Source organism: Myotis brandtii, unplaced genomic scaffold (genome assembly GCF_000412655.1).
Source record: "Myotis brandtii unplaced genomic scaffold, ASM41265v1 scaffold490, whole genome shotgun sequence".
Lineage (NCBI taxonomy): Eukaryota > Metazoa > Chordata > Mammalia > Chiroptera > Vespertilionidae > Myotis > Myotis brandtii.
In genome coordinates this window covers 1,951,698-1,975,572 of record NW_005368708.1, presented here as the reverse complement: position 1 = coordinate 1,975,572, position 23,875 = coordinate 1,951,698, and the positions used below count along the sequence as shown (strand labels likewise).

Here is a 23,875-nt window from a genome sequence, read left to right as displayed (position 1 = left end):
TGTCACATGTATTTATAGAAATGTCTTCCTCTCAGAGTTTTCAACTGACCCCAGCAGAGCTTCAGAAACTCACCTCCTCAAACCTCCCCAGGGCAACCAGACTTCAGTGGAGGCAACATACACACAAAGAATGCTCTGGGATAAAAGGCAGTTTTATCATATGTAACAACCAATACTCATTTTTAAACATCAAAGGAAGACAAAGCCGGCATATCTAGAAAAAATTATTTAAAAAATTCCCAAAGTGGCTGATTTTGCACTTCACTAAATATAAAGGGACCAAGTAGATCAAATTTCAGTATTACAACAATTTTATAATTAAAAGGCAAAGTATATTTTCATGAAGGATAACAATGTAATTTTTAGTATCCAATAATAAATTACTTACTTTTGCATCCTAATTGTGGTACAGCACAAAATAAAGAAAAAAATATATTAAATCATAAATCCATATATTAGATGGTATGTAAAACACTACATGGAATAATCTTAACTAAATTACACTTAAACTCCATGGTCTGTTGCCTTATTGGGAAAGCAAGGATCAATAATACTTACCTTTATGTGGTAGAGATTAAGGGAGATAAGTCTTAGTGCCTGATTTACAGGAAGTGCTAAACATCTGTTAGCTGATAGCTTACACAGTTGAAATCTAAATGAAGGTACTTATCATTCAGTAGCAAATGAAGCACTATAAACCAACTCTATATGAAGTTCATATGATGACCTTTAGTATGTTTGTATATTAATGAAAAAAATGGGTAAAAATCAGCTTTGGTAAAAACGATTATTTTTTATGAAGTATTTTTGCTCCTCCAAAATTGAACCTCAACCTAACCACACTACAGAACTAAATATGAAAGATAAGAAAAGTTAAACATCGCCACAAGGTTACAAGCAGCAAAATACAGAATGGGGGGAATTTTACAGCATTGGTGACTCAGTTAACAAGAAGGTAACAGGGAAGAAAGCAGAGGAGTTATTAAAAACTGAGACATAAGAGACATCAGCTAGATACAATGTGGGCCTTGTTGGAATCTGGTTCTAACAAACCAATTATAAAAATACATTTTTCAGATTATGAGATTGACACAATACCTGCTGAGCTAAGGAGGCAGCTTGTTTTTCAGATAATTGGGAAAAAATGAACCAGGAATACGATATTAGGAATTACCTTTAATCTTATGGGGTGTGGTACTTATCTTTTAGGGATACATACTTTAGTTTCAAAGATGATAAGATGTCTAGGGCTTGCTCTAAAATACTGAGGCAAAATGGGGTGGTGGTGGCTGATGAAATAAGTAATCAGAGTATTCTGCTGATGGTTATTGAAGTTGAGCAATGTGTACATGAGGGTTCCTAGTACTATTCTATTTGCATGTCTCAACTTTCATGATATAGCTTTTAAAAATCCAATGGAAATTATGTAACACTCCCAAAGAGTGACATAAGCCAATCTCTTTCTTTTTTAGTATTTAGCATTAAACATAAAATGCACTGAATCACATACACAGTAAAATGAAACAATTTAAAAATAATTTTCATTTAACATTAAATAATTTTTAGTGTCATACAACCTTTAATGTATTAATTAAAAGGGTGCCTACATTCAGTTCTTTAGTTACCCATGTAAAAATGTCCCTCATCCTAATTCCCTGGAGCTGGCCAGATTTCCCCTGTGTGCTCACTGCCTGCAATCTTATATAGCATTTCCCAATGAGAACCATGTTGCATATCAAATATACATAAAATATTTGTCCTTTCTAAAGGGCCTAGATTCAAAGAATTATTTGCATATTTTATTCCTTTGAGATTTGTACAGGTAGTATATTAGAGTTTCTTTCAAATTGTGTTTAGAATAAAAAAATGTAATTTTCACATGTTCACATTGAAATTGTAGCTCAAAATTACCGAGAAAAATTATTGCTGAAGAGTCAAATTCATAAAAACATAGAAGTAGAATGGTGGTTACCAAAGTTTGGGGGAAGAGGGAAATGAGTTGTTTAATGGGTACAGAGTTTCAGTTATGCAAAATGAAAAATTTCTGGAGATCTATCACAACAATGTGAATATGCTTAACATTACTGAACTGTATACTTAACAATGGTTAAGCTGGTAAATTCTGTTACGTGTTTTTTTTTTACCACAATTAAAAGAAATTAGCTGGAAAAACAAATGTAAAATACATTATCAAAAGGAATGGATAAGAAAAAAGTCATTCACATGAGACAAAGTACATGCAATACTTTTATTTTAGACATGCAAGGAAAGCTATTTCAGAATCTACTATTTAAAGCAAGCCGCTGTATACAGAAAACAAAAGAAGCAACATATTGTTATAGCTCAGCACACAACATCCAGGGCAAACAGGCATGAGACAATGCATATTTATGCATCATTAAAACCAGATAAATAATACATTGCAGGGTGGGATGGAGGGGAAAATGGAAATGAAAGACCAATGTTTCCCAGTGCTTTCAATGTATAATGTTAAATTTCTCATTTGATAGCCCATCTAGGTGCCATGGTAATGGTAAGAACTGATCTGCATGCCTGCCTGATACACATTTTCATGGTCTTCCTTTAGCGGTAAACCAGTTTGAACATCTTTTGAATTTACTGTTTAATGATAGCTTACTTAACTCAGGCTTTGAACTCTCTAGGTATAAACAATGAATTATTTGGTACTTTCCTTTTGTAATAAAGTATGTTGCATGTTTTATTGAAAGTATACAAATAATGATCAATATTAAGAAACATAAAACCATAGTTAATAAATCATAAGAATTTTAAATGAAGACTATATGATAAAACCACAACTATTCAAATATAAGTATTTAAACTGAATATTCAAATTTGACTATATATACTTAGTATTAATGCTCTGAAAGGGTTACTTACTATTAAATAGATATTGCAGATCAGATTTTCTGACATAGCTTTTTCTGTTTAGTTTTTAAAGGGATTGTTTGATCTTCAATAAATGTGGCATTACAAATTTCTTAAAAACTGTGTGTTTTACCTTAAATTACGTCACAGTACAGATTTTACTTTCTTGTATTTCTGAATACTTTTATGTGATACATTAAACACATTAGATCATATAGACTGTAATACAGTTACACTAAATATAGGGGGTTTTTTTTCAACATTTGAACACCAAGCCACACTATATATTATGGCACTGATTATTTGGACCTCGCATTTCAGCTGTATTTTCTTTGGTAAACATTGTAATGATTGCTAGGTTTTCTTCTTAACAAGATTAATCACAAATGGCTCACAAATGACATGGATGTGTTTAAGATGAAATATTACTAAAACATTCATAGGTCACATTTTTTTTCAAGAAGAAATTAAACCAGCTGCAAGCAGGAATAAGCTACATCAAGATCACATAAAGAATGAAAATAAAACAGAAAAGAGGAACAAAGTTACAATTGTAAAGGTGTTGATTTGAAACATTCTATTATTATAAGATGGTCACCAAGCTGAGGATATTTTCTTTCATAAGTATATCAGCTCTCTATTTCCTCTGTAAGAGTCTGCATACACGTCGAGTAGTCATTTAGTACACTGGGACATTAAAATATTCATGACGTGGCTACAAAAGAAATGCATATGTTCTTATACACAGTATACAAACTGACAGACACAATCAGATTTCTAGAAGGTTTAGTGCACAGTAAAGAAAAGTTAAATTTTTGATTTTGTTCTTTGGTTTATAGCTGAATATTTTAACTACTAAACAATGTCCAGGAGTTCACACTCATCTTTTAATTTTACTATATATATAGATCTATCTATCTATAGATATAGATATATAATCAAAATGACCTACATCCTACAGAATCCTAAAATATTTTCAGTGTAAGTCATCTGGTCAATGCTGAGTTAACTGAAAATGCAAGTATCTACTCCCTCCCGCCAGTACATTCAAGCTCATCAGGATTTCATTCCACTAAGTCAAAGAATTTAAACCCTTAATGAAAATCATCACATCCTAAGGTGACCATAAACACTTTTGTAGACCCTAAAGGAAAATCTTTCCCAAGAAAAAGTAGAAAAGTAGTCACCCATCTGTATTTTAAGTAGCAATGGAGGTTTTAACGGTTCACTTAGCTTAAAAAAACAAAAACATCCAAAGACTAGGCCTTTGAGATTAAGGATATATTACTTTTAAAACAATCCTTTAAAGAAATCTCCAAACAAATTTGTTAAATGTCTATGCCTACAAATGTATGTAAAAAGATGTTTCTCACAGGTAACCTGAGGTGAGGTTTTAAACTGACCTTAGAGTGTCCGGAGATGGATTTCTAGAGACGCCAAGAACCTCCTGAAACTAGAGGCAAAATTATGTGCAGATTTTTCTGAGAAGAGGAACCTTGGCCCTTCAGACTCCTTGGGATTATACCCCCACCAATATACTTGTGACTCAAAGAAAGTTTAAAACTCTTATATGAGTGCTTTAAAAATATCCTCATTTTAATATTTCTTCAACTTGGCACTTTGAAATGTTAGGCTACAAAGTCATGCAAATTGTTCCAGTAAAGTATGTAATAGATCCCTTACAAAATAACCATTAAATACAAAAGTATCTGAAGAGAAAAGCTAGTTAAATTTTAATCCTCAGATAATTCCTAAATAGTTTAAAGAGATAACTGCCCTTTCCCCCCACTCAGAATAGATTATACTGAAATGAAACAGCTTAAAATAATAATATTAATAATAAGTTAAACCCCCAAATGCTTCCTTTTCTTCTGGAAGCTCTCATTTTCCCAAGGGAATTCTATATCTGTATCAATAGCATTAGTGAGTCACAGTATTTAATAATACTTTTTGCCAATGAACCTCTTTCAGTATTCTCTGTGTAAAAAAAAATAATGATGGATCATTACAAGAGCAAAATTCCCTAATATCCATTAAATTAAATAATTGGGACTATCCCTTGGGATTTAATGTAATTAGACTTTTCAGATAATGCTAAAATATAAATAACGAACTTATCATTGCAAACTGAATTATATATCCTACTACATTTTGATGCATGTCAGTACTCCAGCACGTATTCTAGTATGCTTTCTTACACCCCATGAAACTCTTGCTGTGATACACATTCATTCTGTTTTCTGGAGAGAGAACAAGAAAAGTTTAAGTCTGTCAAATAACCTTTCACCTAAGTAATACCAATGATTTTGAGTACTTATATTATAGCTTTTAATCTATGTTTTCTCTCTTAATTTTATATCATGGAGTGCTTATGTCATTAAAAGGAAAGTAAGTTTTTCCAAATAGGGCTGAGTATACAGCCATTCCTCTCCAGAGGAGACTTACTATGAAAGAGAACAAATAATTCTATAGGAACATTTCTCAAAGGTGACAGACCTTTCACTACCTTTAGGAAAGGGTTGGTGATAAACCAAACTATCTTTTATAGCCAATGATCCAGATTATTTTACTTAAACAAGAAATTAGCATTCATCAACTGTGAAGAATAGTCTTCATAGAAAGAAAACCTTGTTTATTGGAAAAACATCCTTTGAGAAAAGAAACCCTAAATAATGTATTCTTTTACCACATTTAAGTTGCTATAACATATTTTAAATAACTTCCCATTTTAGACTGTGAGGGCCTGAAAATGTGCTATAAACAAATGTCTTAATGACCATTTAAGGTTGATTTTTAACAATGATAGGTATGTCCATCACTAACCAAGGATTAAACATGACTCCAGTATCCTAGGCCCTTGTACCACCAGTACCTCTTAGGAGTTATGGAACACTTATATTTAGAATTAGGGAGGGTGAGAGTAAACGCTGCCTTAACATACAAGGGGCCCTGTGCAGAATTAGACCTACTATCTTCTACTTCTCAGCAAACTGAATTTCTTAATACGCTAAAACATCAGTGATGTAGATTATGTGGGAACACAGGCCAGAATGAAAATAGAAAAAGTTTTAATCCAGTTGTATTACACAAATATAAATAAAAAATTGCCCTTAGTACAGATTCTTGGAGACCGATTTTTTGAATAAAGATTGGGCACTTATTTTCAATTTGAAATGGGCCTTCAATCCTGGGCAATCCTTACGCTCATCCCTGATTTGCTCCCCATTAAGTTTATTCCCAAACCTCAATATTTCCCTCAATCTTTCTGCCTCTTTCTTCTCTCCTCAGTCCCCAGCAGCTCTCCACTAGCTGATGTAGCTTCTCAATGCCAAGAAAATGACAACACTCTCAGTTTCACTCAACCAACTCGTGAGGAAAAAAGCAATCTACAGCTTTCCCACATTATCTGCTCAAGAAAGGAGGAAAAACTGGACTTGCCCAAGACCAGTGCTCGATTCCATTCCCATTCACCCTCCCAATATACGTTTCCCTTTATTCTATTCCTGTTTTTCATCAGTCTCTGCATTAGCTCCTTTTCCTTAGTATACATATGTTCAACTCTCCTCCATACTAAGAATAATCTTTTTCTCACCCCCCTACAAAAAGGACCAGATGGAGTGGGAAGTGTAGGATAACAAACATTGAGAGGAATTAAGTTACACCTGTTCTCAAAACCACCCATGTTCCTTAAAAAAGACAAACCCATTACCTTAAAATTCCCCAGACATTCACCATACAAGGCTGATGATGCAAAGTAAAGTGATCTGGGAAAACTACAATGAAAACTGGTAAGCTAGCAATTATCTGAAGGCTTAAGGCTTGTTGAAATGAGAATTGCTAAAGTAAACTAGTGGTATTGAATCCAAAAATGAAAACCTAATCTCTGATTTTCTCTTTCTAGTAACAATGTAGTCAATGAGAAAATAATTTACATTTAATGAAAATAAATAAGTGTAATTTGAAATCACATTTCTACTCCACTTTTTCTTGCAAATGGGCATCATTTATTCCTTGCATTATAAAGTGATATCCTTTGTCCTTCATGTTCTAGAATACAGAAGTCCTTTACTTCAGTGAGTAGTAATACTTCTCACTGAATTCTGTAGCAAAGTCCTTACTCCCAAATCTAGAACCCTATTCCCTGTGCTGAAGAACAAAGGGCCAAAGGACCAGAGAGTATCCAAACTCACTAAGATCTATTTTTAGCAATGAATAAAAAGAAGCACTTTTTAAAGTACCTTTTAGATGACAGGGCTCACAGTGCTCATGGTGTCAGTGTTATTTCACAACCAGTTGTGAGGCATTAGGAAAATCAAGTGATTTTTTTACATTAAGTTAGTAATGGGTGGTAAGAGCAATAATTGCTCCAGATGGTATCTAAAATGGTAGAGTACACAAATGCTTCACTTTACATGCTGAAACTTTCTTTCTAGCAAATTCTACTCTAAGTTTTACCTAATGGATCAACACAATGTATACTCTTCCATTCACACAGAATTTTGTCATTTAAAAAATAATAAAATATTTGATACTTATAATGTACTTATAATACCTGCTTATTTTACAGTTCTAGGAAAAGGGGGGGAGCTCAAACATTTTCAGAGTTAATACCATTAAGTTAATGTTCTGCTCCTAAATCTTCTCTCACTGGATATCCCTTGAGTATCTTTTCCATAACATTACATAGAAACTGATCTCATTTCTTTTACAGTCAGATAACAGTTTCATGTATGGTCATCCTGTAATTTTCTTAACCTGTTTCCCATTGATGGACATTTGTGTATGTTCCAAAGGCTTAATGTTAAAGTGACCATGTGTCTTGGTGAATTTGTACATTTGTGTATTGGTGTATTTGTATATTTCTGTTGGATAAAATTCCTTGAAGTATAACTGATGTGTCAAAAGGTATATACATTTAACCATTAACAGAGATCACCAAACTAATTCTCCAAAATGGAATACAAGTTTAAGTGCTCACAAGCAACAAACAAGAGGGTCTCTCTCATCTCTGCCAATCCAAAAAGAAACATACCAAAAGTAGGTCTAACTTATATTTTAATTTATATTCTCTTAGCAAAAGGACCGTTTGTGTCTTTTCACCTATGATTGACTTATTCATAGGACTGCTGTCTTTTTCTATTGTGTTGTTGATCTATTTCTATTATATTTGTCTTAATTTTTGTCTTAAAAATAATGATGGAGATAACTTAATTACATCTCTATAAACCCTGCTCTAAAACCTGTTAGTGATACATTACTTTCTCTGGCAGTTAACTGTACTTTAAAATTTTTTTAAAGCAGATTAACTTAGCAAATATAACTTTAGACTATATGGAAAGTTTGACACATATTTTAGGGTAATTGTGTTTGTCTTGTTCTTGCATTTGGATCATAACTTGAAATGTGCTAAATTTAATCAGGATTTTCCAAAAAACGATTTCTTGGAGTCACTGAATTTTAAACTCTAAGTATCTTTACTAAGTAAATTCTTTAAGGCTAATTGGGTATAAAAAAACACACAAAAAGTCTATATGCAAGCCTCTATATGTGCTAATTCTGATCATTTAACTATTCCTCCTTTAAGAAATTATCAAATCCCTAATGTGGATGGCAAAATGAGCAGACTCTAACTGCCTGGAGGGTATATTCAATTCTGTTTCCAGGTAAAACTCAATTACCTTAATAGATGTTAACAGATTTGGTGGGTGTTGGGGGAAATTAAATTACGTAGTGACATCGTACAAGCTTTGCTGTGGGTGCGTGCTGAACGCACCCATAGGTTATCTCGCCAGGTACTGGTTATCGAGTAAAGTAATTTTGGTGAATCACAGAGGTGATTTTTCCAGGAATTTACATGTTCTTAAGGATATTTGTCCTCCTCTCATAATATTTAGGATTTTTGTTTTCTTTCTTGATTCATTTCTATTTAGTCATTTATACTCTGGACTATATACAGGGTAGGGCAAAAGTAGGTTTATAGTTGTAAGCACACAAAACACAGAGTTTATCCTTGTATTATTATTAAATATTGTATTATTTTCCATGAAACAACTATAAACCTACTTTTATCCAACCCTGGATTATACTGAAAAGATGTAGCAGTCTTTAATGTAAACGCAACCTACAAATGGAACCTTTAAATATTCTATGGTGTTAAATTAAGCCAGGATTTCTCAACCAGGATTTCAGCACCATTGACACTTGAGGCCAGGTAATTCCTTGTTCTGGGAGGGCTATCCTTGTCACTGTTGGATGCTTAGCAGCATCTTTGGTCTTAACCTACCAGATGCCAGTAGCACCCCCACCACCAGTTGTGACAATCAAAACTGTGTCCAGACATTGCCCAATGTCCCCTGAGGAGGCACAGTTGCCCATCACTCCAGCTGAGAACTACTGAGTTAATCTAATTATCTCTGGTTGGTGAGTAAGTTTGTGTTCTATTGTGTTTGCCTGTATTTGTTAATTTTCCTACAATGGTAATTTTTTAAAAACAGCAACAGAGGAAACAATAGAAGAAAATAAAAAGAATGTGTCAGTAGGACAAAAAAGAACTCAAACCCTAAAATTTTTCAGAAAGCACATTTTAAAGAAAAAAAATCATCACCAATAGCTAGTAATATGCTTTTTTGCAGGCCCCAACCCTAGGGCTTATGCAATCAATTTAGTAAATCAGGATCAGCACTAAAAAAAGGAAGAATAGAATAGAAAATGTGAGATCACAAAATAAAAAATAAGAGTATAATATTTAACAAAAGTTTTTTCCAGTTTATTTGTATATAACTAGTGTGATATAAAATGTATTTATTATTGTGGGTTGTCAAGTACTTTTGAAAATCAGGTTTATGGTTACTGAATATTTTAAGTTATCCAACTTTTCACTATTACAAATAACCCAGAGTAGCACGAGTTGGCTTGAAATGAGTTAAAATCAAACAGTGGGGGAAGGGTGTCCTCAAAATTCTGAAAAGCAGACAAATACAGAGAGCTCAAAAACACACAAACATGGAGCAAAATGACTGCAACGTGAAAACAAGTGACCAAGCACATTGGACAAATTGTTCCTTATAAACTATAAAGTGATAGGCAAGATTTGTTCGCCCTTCTGATTTTTCTGTATCTGCCCTTCTGTATTTTCCATTTTAAGGATTAATGTAATCACATCTCACTTATACAGAATTTGTTCCAGCAGACCAATGACGTTTATCTATAAAAAATTAAAATATGGCCCTGGCCAGGTGGCTCAGTTGATTAGAACGTTGTCCTGTACACCAAAAAGGTTGTGGGTTCAATTCCAGGTCAAGGCATATACCTTGTCTCTTTCTCTCTCTTCCTCTCCCTCTTTTCTCTCTCTCTCCCCATTTCTCTCTCTCTCTCTGAAATCAGTTTAAAAAACCAATATATCCTATGGTGAGAATTAAAAAAGAAAATTAAAATATGCTAGCATAAAAGACTACAGTCTGGCCCTAGCCAGTTTGGCTCAGTGGATAGAGCACTGGCCTGTGGACTGAAAGGTCCCAGGTTCAATTCCGGTTAAGGGCACATGCCCGGGTTGCAGGCTCAATCCCCAGTAGGGGGCGTGCAGGAGGCAGCCGACCAATGATTCTCTCTCATCATTGATGTTTCTATCTCTCTCTCCCTCTCCCTTCCTCTCTGAAATCAATAAAAATATATTTTAAAAAAACAAAAGACTACAGCCTGGCTAAATTTTAACCCAATTTAAAAGAAAAAGAGTTAGGCTTAAAGGTTTTAACATAAACAGTGGTAACTGTAAAGGATTTATAGGAGTTTGTCTAAGTAGATTTACATCAAAATGCTTTTTCCTGCTAAATGATATTATATATATTTGAAAGCATCTATCTGTTTTAAAACAATGTAAGATTCTTGAGTTTCAATAGCATGCCAAAATATTCTTAATTAGTAAAGTTTTAATTAAAAAACCCAACTTCGTATTAAAAGACAATGTTATTAAATCCTTCCAGAAGTACTTATTAAAATAATTTTAAATTACAAAAGATTTATTTTTTTAAAGAAATCACTTTTTCTTAATGCAGTCCAACAGATTACTACTTCCACAAAAATATCGCATAGTACTAAAATATATCATGCAGCCCCAGCACTAATTTTCATAGAGCACCACTTTCTAGACAGGCAGGTTAATAACTGCAAATCCAATAAATCTATTCATAAAGTGGATCATCTCTAAGTAGAAGCAAATTCATGAGAGTAATGCTTGCTTTTGGTACCTCACTTACTTTCATTTCTCAGGTTGTTGCAGTGAGAAACAATACCAACAGCAAACAAAGCTCAAAAGGAAACCCCCACAAATTTCAAAACGATGCTGTTAGTATAAAAAAGAAAGATTGATACATCTCAAAAAGCACTGATCAACACCATCATGCATCTACTGCTGAGGGTTAAAGCCCAATGCCCAGTAAGTAGTTAAGTTTGGATCTTCACGGATCAAGCAAGGACTTGGTATCATCTTGCGTGCAACAGTCTTTGCATAACACTCCATTTTATCCATGCCACAAAAATGGTAAATTTAGTAGTTACCAATAAATAAGTTGGGGGTCAAAGGGACTAAAGTCTTAGACTGCTCTTTATCATAAGATATCCTCAGACAAACCTCCCCATTCTTCATTCTGGCTCTATAAAATTAAGGAGCAAAGAAAAACTGTTAAGTGCCTTACTTTACAAAGAAAATGCACTCTATATTCCCTTTGTTATACGTTAATAAAATGAATCCAACTGTACCACTCCCCCTCTCAACCCCCCTAAAAAGTCTAGCTTAAAATAGATATTTAATTGGTATGTGTAGGGGGGAGAAATGTTCAAAGTACAGGGGGAAAAAAAGAATGTCAATTTAGTAATCTCAGCATGTTGCATTTTAATTTTTTAAAAATCTAGTTAAGTACCAGTGGCATGTTAAGAAAACATATTTTAAATTCCAACAGTCAAGCATTAAAAATTGGATAATGGACAAAATTTTCTGGGCTTTACCTCCAAATCTAATTATGTATTCATAAAACCGAATACCAAAAGGAATAAACACAGTTCAGTCTAGAGTTGTCAAAAAAAAACCCTTGTTTACCGAGTAATTAAGTAAAATAAAAAAGGCATCTTTATTACTTAATCACAATGTCTGATATGTTAGCAATTATCAGAGTACACATTTAAATTCTCAATATTAACTATAATATGCTAATTGAAAATCTACTTTATCCACTACTGTCTACCCTGTTTACCTACAGAAGGACTACCTAAATAAACGAAGGACTACCTAAACAAACTATATGACATTTACATATTGGGTAAAAAGGAAACTTTAAAGAAATTGTTCTAAAGAAAATAAACATAATTAAGGATAGAAATGTATATTTCACAAATTAAAAAGGACTAAAATCAAAATCATTTTCTGATTTGCATATATCTTTAAGCCATCTTTGGTGTTTAAAAATAATTAATTTAAGTAAAAAAACCTGACACCAAACAGAAAAATCACAATATAGTTGACCCTTGAACAACCACCTACTGTGTGTGTGGCGGGGGGTGGTGGTGTTAGGGCCACCAACACCATGCAGTTGAAAATGTCTTAATGTACTATCACTTTTGACTCCCCCAAGAACTCAAGATGTCCCTTAGTATCCTTGGGGGATTGGTTCCAGGATCCCTCGTGGATACCAAACTCTGAGGACAGTCAAGTCCTCTACATAAAATGATGTACATCAATGCATACAGTTGGTCCTCCACACCCAGGGACTCCCAATGGAGGAGTAGAGGCATTTATTGGAAAAAAAATTCGCATATAAGTGGACCTGCAAAATTCAAACCCGTGTTGTTCAGGGTTAGTTTTACATGAAAAACTAGGTTAAAAATCAATTACTTAAAATGTTTACAAATTTACGGCTGCATTTAAGGCTGTCTTTACAGCTATAAACTAAATGAATACTACACCCCAAATTATAAGACCAAAAAAGCTACTTTAGATCTATGTGTTCTGATGAATGCAACAAGAAATGATCTGAAATATATGATTTATATCTAGTATATATCCAATTTAAAAATTCCAACTATTAATAATTTGGAAAATGAAATTTCAAGTCCAAAAAGTAAAAGATGGCATTGGACATCTACTCTGTTCAATACAGAGAAATGTCCAGAAGAATGATGAATTTTTAAAATAATATTACTGAGGAACACAGAAGTTGGTATTTAAAACAGAATGTTTAAAATATACATACCATGACAATACACAAATGGGGGCTAGGGGGAATGACAAGAGCACAGTGGTTAAGACTTCACACAGCTCTGGAGTCTAGGATACCTGGGTTTGGAATCCTGGTTTTGCCAGCTGCTACCTAGGACTAGCTACTGGACCCAATGAGCCTCTACTTCATTTGTTGCAAAGGCTCTCATGACTCTCAGGGCATCCTGAGGATTAGTATAGGATGCCTCGTATTTAAGTGCTCAATAAGCATTAGCTATCATCTTACTTCTCTTTTGTTGTCATGGTGTCCATATAAAAATGTTTTTAGCAGTTTGTGGAATGATTTTTCTCATCTTATTCCACCAGCTATTATATGAACAAAATTTTCAAATATTCTTCCAGAAATGTAAACATGTATCATGTATCAACATATAAATGAATCCATTTCAGGAAACAAGCAAGTATCTGTCACCTCTAGATTTCATGTGACAGTATGTTGGTGAATAACCTGAATAACAGGTTAACCTGTTAACCTGAGGCCTTACTCCCCAAGCTATATAGACTGTAGCTTGGCTTCATAATGGTCTTAACCTGCAATGTATCATAACTCACTCTAACTTCATAATAGACCAGCCACCTTCTGCCTTCCCAAAAACTGAATGGCAAAATTAAGAAAAACGATTCACTCAGACCACTGAATAGAAAATGTCTTAATGTACTATCACTTTTGTTTATGTACCAAAAAAATGTAAACATAGTTATAGATGAGAAATAGAGCCAACGTTCTCTTCTAAAGACAAGAGACTTTGTTATTTTTTAAAAACTAGGGTGAGATGAATAAGAAAATTTCACACAGGACTATAGTCATACTATGATGTCTCTCCATTCCTACTTTCCCCAATTGAAGATATAAAAATACTACTTCAAAAAGGGAGACATTACTTACTACTCTAATACTTCAATAGGGGAGAGACACACACACTCACATACATTCTCTCACAAATAAATATGGACCTGTAATAACTTTTTTTATCAGCTAGTACATTACTTACAATACATGCTATAAAGTAAAGTTAGCATATTTGTCATACTCTAAAGTCTAGCAATTTCCCAGTACAGTTTTAAAAAATCCAGACACAAGGAGATATCAATACCCTAAAAAAAAAACTCTCCAGAAAAAACCCCCATTAAAATTAAAAGTTTAACTTCAATAACTTTAGAAATGTTTTAAGGCAAATATAATTAATCAGGAAATGAACTTGGAGGAAATACCAGGATCTGATAGAACAGACTATAGTTCCATAATAATGAAATATGAAAGTGATCAAGGGAAGGGACAAATATAGAAAATATCCAATTATTGATTCTGGTTCTGACCTAATTTTTAGAAAAGTCTGATCTGTGAACAGCAAAATAATGAGTACTAACCCTAAAACCAACTTAACAAGAGTAGACTATGAGCTTGCAATCAGCACACCTGATGTTAAAAAAATTCTCCCCAATGACATGTTTGCAATCAATTAATAAACCACCGTAGCAAACTGTACACATGTGGAAGAGGAGCTATGCTCATTTCACTACTGAATAGTGAATGGCATCAGGGCAGCTAATAAAATGCTTCACTTTTGCAGGTATCTTAACCACTGTCTTGGTAACTCAAGATCACTAAATGTATAATGCATTGTCTCATATTTTATATATGTGTGGCCCAGATGATGTCATCCCAACTTTGAGCAATTTCCACAACTGACATAGTCAGTGACTGATGCAGAGGGATTGTAGAGGTCAATGGTTAAGAAGTTATAATGGAGAAAAAGAGATTTACCCTTCTGTTACAACAGAAGTTCTAAAAAATTGGATTTAAACAAAACATATGAATAAACAAAACAAAAAGTCCCATACATATAGAGAACAAGTTGGTGGTTACTGTAATGAAAACATGCTACATTTGTTATATTGAGTAGTCCCTTCTTCTTATGCTATAAACTTTGTTTGATTAAAACCACAATTATCACTAAAGCATAATTCAACTTGGTACCTGAATTAAGGTATCATTAAGTTTTTAGGAAAAGGTAGCCTTATCTATGAAATTTTAAACTTCAGAAATCAAAGGTACAGAAGTATCAACTATACAATTAACCCAGAACAACTGTAGAAATTAGAACGGGAAGGAGGTTTATTAATGGCTCTAGTGATATCAAGGCAAGATAAGAATGCAGTAGCTTGACAGAACATGTATTGTTATCTAAGAGCAAAGAAAAGTACTTTTCAGTTTGTTTTCCTAACACAAAACTATAGGGTTCTACAAAAAGTAATTATAACACTATGGTTTGCTTGGCTACATTTGCACTTAATGGACATGAGGTGAAAAGATGAAATTTGGAATGAAAATGCCATAATCTCAGTCAACTCCTGATTATCTACATTAATGAGAAAAGGGGTTATCTTAAGTAATTCAGAACAATGGATGGAGAGTTCTCAAATTACTGTTAATATCTGATGAATCTTTTCCCTTCTTAGTCTGTCCTTTAAAGGTTTAGACTCTAGTTTTTTGAGGTCCAAAACTGGCCATCAATATGACCGACCATTTTCAAAGTAAATGATCCATCCATAGATAATGGAGTTGACATGACTGACATATTCCAATCAATAAACTGCACACGGACACTGCATGCCGAGCATGCTTCAGAGTAATTTCTGAAACTGTGTAAGAATGAGAGATGACTGACACTTCCTAACAAAAGCAAAACATGCTAGTGTCTGGAGAACTCCCAGCTTACCTCCTGCAGCAGATCGGCCTGCTCAATTGCCTTAAGGACATTTTTCTTAGATGTTTCCTGAACTTCCCCTCCCAAAAGAAACTCATCCAAAATAAAATAAGCCTTCTCGAAATTAAAGATGATATCAAGCTCACACACCTGAAAAACAAAACAAACAAAAAATTATAATAAAGCAAAAGATAAGTATAGAGAATAAAATCTGACCAGAGTGAATCCATCTAAGTTCTTTCTAAAAATGGCAATCTTGTTAACTAAGCATCATTGATTTAGTCAGTTTAATTTTCAAATCTCAAGTACTTGAAAACACAATGCCTACATGCTAAGTCAGACCAACTCTGCATGGGCAACTTTTCTACTCATAAAAGCTGATCTTTGAAAATACCCATTTCCTGAGTAATGTGATTATAACTGCCAACAAAATCTAAATTCTTCACTAAGCACTTCTATATATTACTCTTTGCAGTTGGACTCCTTTCTATTTCACTATTTTAAACCTCATTCTTACCATCATAATTAAATGAGTAGGTCTGTGGGGTCAAGCAATTTTGGCAGTTAACTGATTGACTAGGCACACTGACAAAAAAGAGTCTTTCTTTCTCTCTCCCACAGTTACTTTCAAAGAATCAGAATCCCCAAGACAATCAAACTTGTTATAGAAAAGATTAAAGAAATAAAACTATGGCATTCAATTCCTTAAAACAAAATGCTACTCACACTGCCAAAATACTTGTCAAGTAATTCCACGTAACGATGAATTATTTCCAGGGTAATTAGCTCATTGTCCTGATCCTCAATAGCACAGCAAAAATACAGACTAGCGTATCTGTAACAAAAACAAATGTGAAAAAAAATTTACCCTATAATCATGGTTCCTAAATATATTTTCATATCCTATTGTGAAAGACCCCATGTTTATACAGCTTATTTCCTCTTTTACAATAGTACAGATTAGTTTTTTCCTAGATTACAAATGCAATAAATGCCTAAGAGAAAATCTGAAAAGTATAGGCAAGCAAAAAAGAAAATAATAATAATCATTCAATCACACAATCTAGAAAGAGTATTTTGCTCTTCTGCCTTTCAGGCTCCTTTCTATGTAGATACTAAAACATAACTGACCCAGGTTGTTCTGAAGTGAAATTAATTTTAAAACAAAATGCACTTCATGACTAATTCAAACTACAAGTAAACAGGAAAAAATATAAACTCTCCAACTGAAGGACTTACTGATATTGAAGGTATTGTCAATGTGAAAACAATGTTCTGGAATGTTTTATTAAAGTGTAATATACACCGAGAGAAGAACCCAAGTCATAAATGTATAGCTTAATGAGTTTTCAAAGTGAACCTGCCCGTGTACCAGCGCCCAGATCAAGAAACAGATTACTGAACCCCGTCTCCTAGCCTCTCCAGGTCACAATCTCCAACCCTCATGGGTAACTACCATCTTGGCTTCTAACAGCATAAATTATTTTTAAAAAGGAAGTTTCTAGGATTGTGCAATAAACCCCAAGAAAAGAACAACAGTTCCAAGTTATTATAGAAGTTAGACAAAAAGAAGAGGAAACTGAGACCTCGCCTCAATTTTTCCAAGTTCTACCCTGTTGAATTGAAGTCTAGGTTATTCTCCCTTGAAGGAATAAGGTTGATAAACTCATATTCTCCTCCAAATTAGCATTTTAATGGTTATACTTAACCGAAGAAAGCCAAAACTTATTAACATACAATCCTTCAAGGCATATCAAATGACCAAGTCCTTTGAGGAGGATTAAAAGAGCATTTTCAAATGGTTTAAGTGTATTTAAGGGCTTTACAAAAAAACAAACCTAAGACATTCTGAACAAATTTCAGTTGAGATTGTGATTTTCGCTGAGTAGCATTTAAGTGATTTTTAGAAAACACAATGGGCAATTTACTGCTCAAAGCAGTAATGCAAATATATAAATGAGCACAATCTCCATTCAATGAATTCCTGCTCTTCAGCGTGAGAATAACTATTTACATAACAACCTACTAATTTCAATATTATCAAAAACATCTCATCTTACTTGATCTTTCCAACAGCAAGCATCATCATCGATTACAGAAGACAAAAAAAAAAAAAAAGTCCAAGAATACAGGACCTGATAAATGGTTGTACTGGAACAAGAAATCTGATCTTCAGACCTTAACTCCAGGCACTTTTCCATCTACCACACCAACATCCCTTGTCATACACGGCATGACTTTTTGCCATATTCATTCTACCTGACTTCTACATCTAGTCATTTATTTAAAACAGGGTAGGAGGCATTTGAATGTGTTCATTTATTATCAAGAAGAACATAAGAGGGCACCACCTCCAACTTGAACAAAGAAGCTTCTCCCTCTTTTCCCCCAGCACTAACCTGTGTTTGTTTATCTGTTTAAAATGCAATGGGATATTATAACTCTCCATCCTCCTGAATCCATGCTCACCAAATAGAGTTTTGAATTTGGGGAAGTTGATACAAAAGACACATTAAGATGCTCTGACTTAAGAAAACTAAAGATTAAAGGAACTGATACTAAAAATGCTAGATTGAAAACCAGACATAACTAGCTAACATGAACAGAGTGCTAAATGATTCCATTAGAATTTACTACTAGTTTCGGGTAAAATTTTTAATTATAAGATTTTTTAACTTAAATCAGTCTAATTTAAGCTTAAAAATATACATTTTTGCCCCCCCACCACCACCACCAGGATGCAAAAATCAACAGTGACAGTGCAATATTTAAGTTAATACAATGGAAGTATTTGCCCAAAAGAACTTTTAAAACTAAATTTCATCTGGTAATACCCTACAGCTACCAATATGTTAACAGTTGATAGGAATTCAAAACAAAACAAATCCAAATCAAATCCACAACTAACTGAAGTTTTCATTGTATTCAGTTGCGAATAAAATAGCAGCCATTGTTTTACACAATGTACTAATGGTATCAACTTCATTAGAAATAATCTGTCTAGTTTGTGGATAATAAGAACAGTTACCTTCTGTTGAAAGGATGTGAGCTTTTCAAACTTAGTTCTTTTTCATTTGTCATAATCTCCCAATAAAATAAACAGCTCCAGCTCCCTATGTGACCATGTCTTCCATGAAGCCATTATATAGCCACTTACAGGTATAATCTTTAGAACATTCTGTAGTTTCAAAGGCGTTTAAAGTCTCAAGAATGCATAGTTGTTATTTTTGTTTCTTCCTTTTGTCTTGTTTGCTTCAATATATCCATTGCATCAAATGGACTCAATGAAAAGATTTTTTTCAATGTTACTGTTACGTAATCTAATGTTTGCACAGTCCTTGCTCCATAAACACCGTATTGCCTCTTTACTTACAAATCAACAGCATTTTAACACTAGTCAATTCTAAATATTTACTTCTAATATTTCTAAAATATTAATTTAAATATCACCAGACGGATGTGTCTTAAGCACCAACCAGTAATATTAAACACAAACACACACACACAAAAAAAACCACCTCCACAACACATTATCTAATGTTTGCTCTTGCTCAGAAGGTAAAAGAGCAACCAAATTAAATGAATTCTTTATTGTAGGTGAGCATCTAGTTATCAGGATTATAAGAAGGTACTTCTTTCCAGAAAGCTTACGGGAGAAAGAGAAACGTAATAATAACGGGTAACATTCATTGAGTCCTCATATTTTACCATTTTAATCCTCACAAAAACCCTTCCAGAGATACCATTATTACTTTTATTACTTGCATTTAAGAGACCCAGGCTTAATTGAGCAACCTCCCCAGGAACAGTGATTTGACTCCAGAGCCCAAGTTTTATATTAAAAACTATAGCCAGGAAGTGTATTAAATAAAGTAACCCAGCACCTGGCAAAAATTAAGACATATTCAGAGCAATATTTTAACAGATTTGAAGAGAGATCAAAATTGCTATAGTGATTTAGTAAAAGATTACTAAGAGAACCTGAAGTATACTCCCTATTTTTAGAAATGGCTTTAAAAAATTGAACAATGAGCTCATTTTTTCTCTTAGTGAATATTTGTAAGTCTGAATCTGAAGTAAAATTAATAATAGACTAGTAAGAAGAAACGTATGTTTAGTTATTTTTGGCGAGTGGATTAAGGCTTACTCCAATTACTGGCACTCAGAGAGCATCTGAAAGTGCCTATTCTTACATTCAAAACACATGACTTCTCCGCAGTCAGCTAAATATCAGCTGATGGTGGGTGAATGTAACTAAATAAACTGTTCTCGGTACCCACGGTGTCATTAAAATTCTTTTGTTAGTAAAGAAAATCAATACAGTGCTCTTCGAGGAATTCTCAAGTTAGTAATTTGGAGACGCATTATTTTTTAATTTTAAGACTTTAATCCAGTGCCTCTTCCATAACATGCTGCACAAAATAGGAATTTAAAAAAGCATAGTGTTCTGTCTTCAAAAGATCTCACGAGCATTTATTATAGAGATGAGGAAACGAAGGCCAAAGACTGGTTCAAAGTCACAAAACTGGCTAAAGGCACAAGCGGAATAGAACTCAAGCCCCCAGACTTTCAGTAGATTTTTTCAGCTATACTAATTTTATCCTTAACTTCTTTCCCACCGCTCCCTCCCGACAGGGAGAATTGTTATGCAAAATGCTGAGAAGGGATAAAGTGGAGGAGACTACTTGAGGAAGGAAGACAGACAGCTAAGTGCTAGTTCAGAATTTCTCTGGAGCTAAGTGGTAATTCTTTTGCCTGAAAGGTCTTCTCTTCCAGCTGGACTAGGGACAAATAATCACCTGTTTATGTGAACCAATAAATATGTCCTTAGTACAATAGGTGTTTTCAGTATGCATAGAAAAAACGGATTAAATTTAACTTTTGTATGTACATTTTATCTTGATAAAGCCTTAAGTGCAACTTTTATTTATAGGAGCTTGATGCAAGTATCAGAGTCAGGTTACATTTCCCTTTATAGCCTTTAAAAGAAACGTCAGTGGCTCAACATGGGTAGGCTGAATACTGCATGTAAGTACACCAACTAGTGCTTTTCATCCTTGTTTAACAGGCCATTTCCTTCCGCTGCAGGAATCTCCATTCCTGGGATTCATTCCCTTGCTGGTATTTTCCTCCTCCACACGGGGGACTCCTTCCCCTATCTAGAAATAAGCTTAAGTCTCACATCTTTTTAAAAATCCTGTCCCCCACTCCTATGTCTGTGGTTGGTTACCACCTCTTCTGTCCTTCAGAGCAAAGCTCCCCAAATAATCTATACTTACTGTTTAAATGTCTTCACCTCTTCACCCCATTTTTTGGAGAGTTCTGTCTCTTGTATTCCATTGAAAATGTTCCCACAAAGGGCATTGTATGAAATGCTCACTGTAAAATCTAAGTCTTTCTTTACTGTAATTGAACTTTATGCAACATTTGGCACCAGTGACTCTCTCCTCTTCACCATGTTACTGACCCTATGCTTACCCTCTCCCCCTTTTCCTCCTACTTGAATGTTGGTGATCTAACACATTATGCCGAATTACCCCCCAGACTTCCATGCCTATGCCTACTCCAAGAAAACTAGGCATCTGCAAATGGGAGTCACACAGGCATCTCAAAGTCAACTTATCTACCACCTCACCATTCAGCCTGTCAGTGGAACCAGAAATGTGGAATCCCTCCATTTCCCCCCTTCTTTCACTGCCCTCCCACCGTCTAGCAGTGACCAAGTCTTATTAAATTTACCTGGGTAACAGCTCTTTCCACCTGCTGAGCACACAGCAAGAGGTCTTCTTTCAGGGACTCATTATAATTCGGTCTCCAAACAGATCTCCCCTCAGATTCCAGTCTCAGTCCTTCCCCCCACCCCATTCTCCGATTACGAAGAGCAAATCTTTTTTGATCACTGGTCAAATCCTTTGCCTCCAAGCTTAAGATTTGAGCTGTAGCCCCTATGTCAGTCACTAACTAGCATATGACCTTGGACAAGTCACTTCCCCCAAATCCTCATTTAAAAAAAATAAAATTGAAGTTTGATCAACAGTAGTAGTTTTCAAACTCAGGAACTATCTATACAGAGGGTAGAGGCCAAGTGAGCAGGGGTACAGGATCCCAGTCTTTATTCCACAAGAGCACCTCCACTTCCATTTGTTTCATTTAAGGTTCTATCCTTGGGGCAAAAAGCTTTTTCTTTAATCATATGAAAAGTAATATAATTTATATGTCAAGTTACCTCAATTTAAAAAAATCACTTAACTAGATATTCTAAGACATTTCCCAGCTCTAAAATGCTATGACTTTTCTCAACAAGTAGTAAATCGAACACTGAATATAAAATCACCCAAAGATGACTAAATTCATTTTATTGGAGAAAGGGGTCTACAGTATTTTTCAAATTCTCAATGTCCTATAATCTCCCTTACTTCCTCCACTATTTCCCCCACAATATGTACCATCCACACTTGGAGTGGAATACAGGAAAGCTGCGATAAAACCCAGGTTTCTCTTCAACCCTCCTCGTAGTCCATATTGTTAGTTCTCTACACATCCCCCATAGAAGAGAATTTTTCACATGCAGCAACCCTTGTATCTTAAAAACAGTAAATTATTCCTAAGGGTAAAGAAATAGGGGGGAAAAACAAAATAATTATATTTATTTTAATATGATTAGAACAATCTTGAGAAATTTATTTTCATATACTTAGAATTTCAGCTGCTAATAAAAATATATGCATTTTTTAAAAAGATAAGTGTTAAAAAAATTTTTACTCTATTCTTGGCAAAATTATCAGATCTAATCACACCTCTACCACAGCAACAAGTATACATCAAATCAATAAACACTACTAATAGATCCTGTATATACACAAAATTTTTAAACATTTATAGGACTCGAATGGTCTATGTACTCAAGGTGTTTAAAAATGAATAAGATTCTAAAAGTCAGATGAAAGGCATGTCAATTATCAGTCTTTATAGATAGAAGAGGGAGAAAATGCTTATCTAAATTCAGAGAATTACTCACAATTTAAAATACTGATTCTATTTCCCCCTGCAAAGGGATGAATTCATTGAATTTTTCTAAAAAAGATGATTAAGACTTTAATTATATAATTAGTTTTAAAACAACTTCCCTGATTTTATCATGTTAGCCTGGGTAATAAAAACAAGTTATTTTTTTAAAAAATACAAAGCTTTAACTTAAAACCTTTTTCATCTAAATCTTTGTTAATTGTTCTCTCTCAAAAGTCTGCAATTTCCAGATTACAAATGACCAACGTTTGATTCTGCTTTCCCCTTTCTGAAAAATAAAAATTATACCTCTTGTAAACAATCTTCAGATCTCGCCACTCAAGAAAGCTGCACATTTTAGGCTTCCGTGCTAAAACGGTTTGAACAAGTTCTCTTGTGATCTTTTTCTTCTCTTTGTCTGATAGTGGGACATACCATTTCTGCAGCCGAAGCTTTCCCTGACGACTAAAAAGCAACATAAACTGCATCTGTTAAGATAAATAGAATCAAAATTACATGCAATACTTTGATTCAATAAAGTTAAGATTAAGATGACATGTTTCACAGAGAAGCTTGGTGGACAGGGAGTTTAACTGATGAATGATTAGTAGCCATCAATATTTCTATGCCAGTTAAAATAGCCAGAAATTCTTGTAGAAATATATTCCCACCAGATGCAGAGCTCCCCACCCCACCCTGTTCCACTTAGTTTTGGAGTCTGCAGAACAAAAAGAAAAACAGGCATTAAGTTGAAGTGAAAATTTTGTGGTAGAAGAAAGACAATTCTTGCAATTTACGAAACTATTGTCTATCTGTGCTATACATTACACACTCTCTATATGCATCAAAAGAGAACTGTTAACATCAACTGGGTTAGGTACATTTGAAAGAAACAGAAGACCTACTATTTTTCACCCTTAGGCTGTTCTTGTTCCAGGATGAATTACTTGTAGGCAGGCTGCTATCACTTAGAATGCTTTCTTCAGTTTATGCTTACATATTTTAT

The 23,875-nt window shown here is 34.1% G+C and overlaps 1 protein-coding gene and 1 long non-coding RNA gene across 6 annotated transcripts in view; both read right to left on the bottom strand.

Annotated features, from left to right (window-relative positions):
- The window catches only part of AP1S2 (adaptor-related protein complex 1, sigma 2 subunit), a 25,526-nt gene extending 2,169 nt beyond the window's left edge, over positions 1 to 23,357 (bottom strand). The window contains exons 1-5 of one of the 5 annotated variants that reach the window (XR_001364123.1): positions 23,179 to 23,357; positions 16,591 to 16,699; positions 15,877 to 16,014; positions 11,443 to 11,537; positions 389 to 397 (exon numbers count right to left, since the gene is read on the bottom strand). Coding sequence is in view for 4 of the 5 variants with exons in the window: in XM_005876625.2 (XP_005876687.1) it covers positions 3,565 to 3,604; positions 4,293 to 4,342; positions 15,877 to 16,014; positions 16,591 to 16,699; positions 23,179 to 23,357 (516 nt within the window). In the remaining variant the exon portion in view is untranslated. The other 4 variants (XM_005876625.2, XM_005876626.1, XM_005876629.2 and 1 more) reach the window with 4 other exon arrangements.
- Positions 19,400 to 23,170, bottom strand: LOC106727875. Its single transcript, XR_001364124.1, has 2 exons — positions 22,883 to 23,170; positions 19,400 to 22,468 (listed from the first exon to the last, which is right to left on the bottom strand). It is a non-coding gene; the product is annotated as an uncharacterized LOC106727875 (long non-coding RNA).
- Positions 23,358 to 23,875: the final 518 nt, after the last annotated feature.